This window comes from Myotis davidii, unplaced genomic scaffold, assembly GCF_000327345.1.
Source record: "Myotis davidii unplaced genomic scaffold, ASM32734v1 scaffold334, whole genome shotgun sequence".
Classification (NCBI taxonomy): Eukaryota; Metazoa; Chordata; class Mammalia; order Chiroptera; family Vespertilionidae; genus Myotis; species Myotis davidii.
Genome location: NW_006285797.1, coordinates 2,477,736 through 2,484,509, shown reverse-complemented (window position 1 = coordinate 2,484,509; position 6,774 = coordinate 2,477,736). Strand labels below are relative to the sequence as shown.

Below are 6,774 nucleotides of genomic sequence, written 5' to 3'. Positions count from 1 at the left end.
CCAGACCAGCATAGGGAAAGGGGGAGGGGCAGGAAACCATTAGAGGAAAAGGAATGGGATTGGAAACTCCCTCCCAACCACCCTTAAGAGAGTTCAAATGCTTTGAAGAGCTGCAGGCAGATGGGCGGGGCTGCAAGCTTGGCGGGGCAGCAGAAGGGTGGGCAGGGCGTGTGGTGGGCGAGGTGGTAGACTACCTTGCTACTTTGTGTGCTGGGCCTCTAGTTATATAGATATTACTCTAGATTTAAAGTGCTTGTCCCTTATTCTCTTGGACACTCTATAATCTAAAGCATAGAAAGAAGCATCTTTTTCTTATAACCAATCACAGTAAAAAAGTATAATGAAAAGTTATTTTATGTTGTATGCAACTTTCTGTACTAAGTATGGTTTCTACTGCCTAGGCTAGACTTAACTTGTATGCATATAAGCATAACCAATGGACACAGAGGGGGGCTGGGGGGGGGGTGCGGGGGAGGCAGGAAAGGACAGTGGGGGGGAAAGGGGGACATATGTAATACTTACAACAAAAGAATTTCTTTTTTAAAGAGCTGAAGAGGAATAATTTGGGATCCCAAAAGGCTTCCTAATATGATCTGTGCTCTATTTTAACCTATTTACAAGGAAGTCATGTTTCAACATGTCTCACAATACAATAAAGCCAGCATTCCAAGAATATAAAAATGCCTTAGAGCAATGGTGTTTGGTATAATAGGTCTTTTAAATGAATTACAGTGAAATTGTTCTTTTTTAAAAATAAAATTTACAAAATTTTTATACATCTTGAATAATACATTTCTAGGACATAAATCAGTAAGTCATAATTTCATAAAGCATATTGTTTCACCAGTAAATCCATATTTTACTTAATTCATGCTTCCCAGCTAGCCCTTTCCTTTTCTTCCTAGTCTTTATTTCTATTTAATTACATCATCATCTGAATCTATACTACTAGCAGGTATTACCTGGTTGCCTACCTGGCATCCAGTTCCCCTCCCTTCCTGAGAACACCCCTCCCCCACTGTACACTAGCCAGGGTTTAGACAGGCTAACTGTAGCCTCTGCTCTGGGAGTTGAGGCCCTAAATGCACCAAGCCAATTAGGGTAATCCCATTCCTCTAACTACTTACTGTAATCTGGTCAAGAGTGGTCTAATCAGATAAAAGCTCAGGACTTTTAATCCATTGGTGTGGGAAGCAACCTTCTCTCCCCAAGGATGTGAAAACCAAGTGGCTTCCACTGCTGACCAAAAGGAAATCAATATAAGGAGGAACTAAAAAGTTAGTTGCATTTTAAGAAAAGCTTTTAACAGACATCTACTTATATGCTTGAGATTACTTTAGGTTAAAATGTTAAATATAGGGAAATCCAAGCTGTTTAAAGCCTTTTAGTTCACAAACTGGAAAGAAATTTAAACACCCACTGTAAATTAAAATGTAAGTACTAGTTATGGGCTCTTTTTAGTTTCTGGCCCAGAATGTTTTCTGTAGATATAGTAAAGAAAAATCATGATTTCTGGACAACTTAAAAGTACGAAACAAGAAGTACACGAAAAACTGGATGAACCAAATTTTAAAAGTTAAAAGATAATAATACTGAACAGGGTCTTATGGCAAAAATGGAGAAAGCATTAATATTCAAGTACAGTGCAAATTAAAATATTTTTAGCTACCTGGTTTTTTTTAAAAATATGTTTTATTTCAGAGCGAAAGGGAGAAAAAAGGAGAGAGAGAGGGAGAGGGAGAGGGAGAGGGAGGGGGAGGATGAGAAAAACATCATTGATGAGAGAGAATCATTGATTAGCTGCCTCCTGTATGCCCCCCTACTGGGGATCGAGACTGCAACCCAAACTGTGACCTCCCAGCTCATAGGTCGACACTCAACCACTGAGTCACGCCAGCCAGGCTACCTGGTCATTTTTAATCAGGGACCCAACTGATCTACTTAACTGTATAGTTCCAACATTTTCTCCTTTTTATTTATATACAAATCAAATCATTTTTGACATTTGACCAGTTTTGCCTTTTTTAAGCTAGAAGTTCATAATAATAAATATATTCTCCAAAAGTAACATACTGATTAAAAAGTAATACTATCATATCAACTCATCAAAAGTTTAAAAATAGCCCAACCTATTTTTCTTCCTCACAAAAAGAACATATATTTCAGGGCAAGACTTTATAGAGAAGTAAACTAGGTAAGTAAAAAGAAAATAATGACAATTTCAGGCATTCCTCCTACCTGTTGATGTTTCCACCTAGGTTTTCTGTTTGTTTTATTTTTTCCTGTTTTGTGTAGGGAGAGGGGAAGAGGCAGTTGTGGTATAATAACCCCACTAAAAAAGTACAAATAGCCTTTACTCAAGAATAAACTGTGCAGTTAGGACCCATTAATCAAAAGTGTCAATGCTCATGAAATTCATAATTTGATCTATTTTAAGAGCTTTGGGAATAAGAACATAATTTCACCTCACACCACAGGAGAGCGATAATCAAAGCTTCAATAGATGGGAAGCCTTTAAGGACACAGTAAAAAGAGTGAGCAGTAAGGAAGGGTGACATTATTAGGATGACACCTGAGAGGTGTACTTCCCTTATTTCTCAAGGACCCAAAATGTTTTCTTAGAGTGGGCAGTGGAAGTCAAGTTTCCTTGGTAACAATTTAGAAAGCCAACTTTTTGGTTGCTTATATGTTAGTGTAATTATGTTTTTATTAGACCTTAGTTGCATAACAATAAATCCCACATTTTCAAAAGTGGAAAAAAACAACATATATATTCAAAAGCATCAATAGGCCATAATGTTACATGGTACTAGATTAAGCTTTCAGTTACTTTGTTCTCATCACAATCACCATTGGCAGTGAGTTGGAGGAACACTAAAAATGCTGTTTTAAATTCCATAAGAAAAGGACAAAATTTTAGAAAAATGTAAAGGAAACTTAGAAATCTAAGCTCTTTTGAGGAATTTAACCCTACATTTTAGATCTTAAATCCTACAGTTGTAGTTCTTTCCTTTCACATGTATCTCACACTTCTTTGAACTCCTTTAACACTGAAAAGGCTTTACCCATGAAATTTCATTTAATAACAAAATGCATCCTATTTACAGGGGCTTTACTTTTTTATATGATAGTTTTCACTCTCTGACTATCTAGTCACTTCCTTGGGGTCAGAGATAGGCATTTACCAGTTGCTGACTGACTAGGTCTGGGAATGCCTGTATAAATCATGTAATTCTAAAGGCAGAGACCAGCACCCTATATTAAAAATACTATTTACCCCTCATCAAGATCCTTTGATCTTAAAGAGAACCCTTTCTATGAGAAGCAAAAAAAAGCAAAGTTCTCTGTTTAGCCAAAAGAACATGCCCAAACAAACAAAACGCCCCATAATTTACCTCGATAGTAGGCCTTTGTTATTGCATCAAATTCCTCTTGACCTGCCGTATCCCATAACATTAATCTGACATCCTCGTCATTAACTCTGAAACAAGAGATAGATTTCAATGTAAAGAAAATGTCTTTAGTAATATAGCTTTGTGTATATTTTTATCTTTCAAATTTGGAAGTATTAAAAAACATTGCTTTCACTCTGAAAAAGTCTGAGTAGTTTTAAATGCAGATACAATTACCAAGTGGAAGTAACGGTGAAAGACATTCCTGCGAAGTTTTAACTTTACACATGATTTGAATTTACCTGCCATGTGAATGTTTGACAACATTCACAGTTAGTGGCCTCAGCCGAGCAGTATTGGGAAAGAGGAATTCCCTCAGGTCAGTTTTTGCTCTCCTCTGCTACACAAGTGATAGAATTGGAAAGGAAAACCGCAGCTTACCTCCTTGGTTGCCCTTTAACTCAAAAATTTACTCTGTCATACAGTCCATTGTCTTGCTCACATTCTATTAAGTCACAGCAAACACTGAATTAGCAAATACTAACCTACTGCTCTTATGGGAAATACAGGGTTAAATTCCTGCGAGCCCCTGGTTACATTTTCATCAGCTGATCAATACATAACCTTGTTTTTGTGTGGTTCTGTTTAAAGACACCTTATTTCATATATGTTGTTAGTTCATTAACATTGAACTCACAGCCTACAGCACTATAACTTATGCCTAGATGAGGCTTATCTAACACATGTGTTATCTCTATAAGGCAGATCACACAGCCTTCTTGCATTTAGGATCGCTAGACAGCATTTCAGTACTATGCTTGGGGGCCATTTTAAACAGTGAAATCACCAACAAAAGCGTGGCACAAAAACAGAACACTAAAAAGACACTTGTTTACAGTCTGAGAGACTAAATAAAAAGAAAGACAGTCGTCTTGTTCCACCGAGGCTGGGAATGTGTGTGTAGGGTGACTCAAATTTTTTGCTGCTTTGTGCATGTCCACGAATGACCACCAAAGCACTGGGAGTATTGATTCTGGGATTATGGATAAATTTTAGCAAGTAGGTGAATTTGCAAATGCAGAGTCCACAAATAATGAGAACTGACCATATACTTAAAATATTAATTTGATTCAAATAATAAGTACAAAAACATAAGCATTAATCTTCTTAAAATATCTAAAGGAAACAAATACAAAAATATTTTTAAATTCTTTTAAAAAAATATTTTTATTGATTTCAGAGAGAGAGGGAGATAGAACATCAACTTTGAGAGAGAATCATCGATCCACTGCCTCCTGCATCCCCCCCCCTCTGGAGATTGAGGCTGTAACCTGGGCGTGTGCCCTGACCAGGAACCAAATAGTGACCCCCTGGTTCATAGGTCGATGCTCAACCACTGACCCACACAGGCCAGGCACAAAAATAGTTTTACAAACAGGATAACAGAATACAAATTAGAAATCCAACAATCCTTAAAACAATGAACACAATTATCTTTGATGCTAATGTCTGGGCTAGTTAAGTCAGATTTGTTTAATGTTACTTATTTCCGTAATACAATTTAGTTCGTCTCTTACAATTTAAGATACCCTATAAAGTTCTCAAGACTAATGACAAAAAGTGTTACGTTGATTTGTATTAGAATCAAATTGGATTTCTTGAAGAGTTCCTTTTCACAGAAGTATTTAATCCTCCCAAACCTGCTTTCTCGTATTTATTTAGAGTAAAAACAAATTATTAATTAACTCTCTAACTTCTATATAGTTTTGCCCAGTTTTAAAAAGAGAAGAGACATTCAAAACAAACGGATCCCATATTATAAGAGATGAGAAGTATTCTGACAGACAAGTAACTTTCCTTTCAAATAAAATAGTGCATGGAATCTCACTAGACTCAAGTATCAGTTTGTGTTTAAGAAGTGCTTAAAGTGCCACCAATAAATACAGAACAGATATAAGATAAAATGAAAAGGGAGACTGGAGGGGAATAGGAAAAGAACATGAGAGAGGAAAAGAAAAGAGATGAAGGTGGGGAAGGACAGAAAGATAAAGATACTTTAGTATGTACTTCATGAGTAACCGAAAACCATCACCAACTATTTCATGAGCCACTGCCTCTGAGGCCTAACCTTGGACTGGACTGTAATTAGTTACTATTATTCTGGCAAAAGTCTTGGACACAGTTCACAAATCAAAACCAAGAAGATAAAATGGCCAAATACATACTGGATTTGTCGCTCCAAAAAATCAACTCCAATGGTCTTCTTGTAATCTTTTGTAAAAATGCCTTTGCAATATCGCTGAATCATACTTGATTTTCCAACGGCTCCATTCCCGACAACCACCATCTTGATGGCCACTTCCATATCTTCCTCCAACATTTTTGGAGATGAAAAGGTTTCCGTACCAACTTTTTAATTCCAGGTGATCAGATCTTACTTCTCAAATCTGCGGTTTAAAATGAAAAAAAAAAAAATTATTTTTTCATTACATAAAAACTGTACAATATAAAATAAGCTATACTTGTCTTATCAAAAAAATAGTTGTACTGAATTGCAAGAATTTGTTTCCATGATGAAGGTCCCTTCCCCACTGTTTATCTAATGTAAATTCTTTAAAATCAAGGGCCACAGAAGTATCATTCATTTTTGAATCTTTATTAACAGACCTCTAAACACTCTGTGAGCCAATGAAGAAGCTCAAGAGAAAATTTTAAAAGTAATTGAATAAAAATGAAGACATGTCAAAATTTATGGGACACAGTTAATGTGCAGAGGGAAAATTTATAGCAGTGAATGCTTATTTTAGGAAAAATCTCAAATCAATAATCTAAGCTCCCACTTAAAGAAAGTACAAAAAGAAGAGCAAATAAACCCCAAGTGAGCAAAAGGATGGAAATTAATAAAATTGAAAACAGAAAGATAAAATTAATGAAACAAAAAGCTGGATTTTTAAAAAGATCAACAAAATTGACAAACAGAAAAAAGAAAACACAAATTACCAAAACAGTAATAAAGTAGGGATATCAATCATTACAGACTTTGCAAATTCAAAAGGATAAATACACCAAACAACTCTACATAAATTTGAAAACTTAGATGAGATGGACTAATTCCCTGAAAAGTATGAACTACCACAACTCACCCTCTATAAAATAGATAATCCGAATGGCCCATAACTATTAAGGAAATTGAATTTGTAACTTAAAAGTCAAAAAGGAATCTCCAGGCTCAGGTGACTTCATCAAAGACTTCTACCAAACTTTTTAAGAATTAACACCAGTGGGTTCAATACTCAAAAATCACTCAATATAATCCACCATATTAACAGAGTAAAGAAGAAAAAACACATCACCATATCAAGTAATGCCAAGGAAATATTGG

General features: G+C 35.7%; 1 protein-coding gene across 1 annotated transcript in view; it reads right to left on the bottom strand.

Moving 5' to 3' along the window:
- The window catches only part of RAB23 (RAB23, member RAS oncogene family), a 21,751-nt gene extending 15,916 nt beyond the window's left edge, over positions 1-5,835 (bottom strand). Inside the window, exons 1-2 of the mRNA XM_006756843.2 lie at positions 5,618-5,835; positions 3,396-3,481 (exon numbers count right to left, since the gene is read on the bottom strand). Of these exons, the coding sequence (XP_006756906.1) occupies positions 3,396-3,481; positions 5,618-5,772 (241 nt within the window). The 5' untranslated portion in view covers positions 5,773-5,835. The remainder of the gene's footprint in view (positions 1-3,395; positions 3,482-5,617) is intronic.
- Between the last annotated feature and the right edge of the window lie 939 nt (positions 5,836-6,774).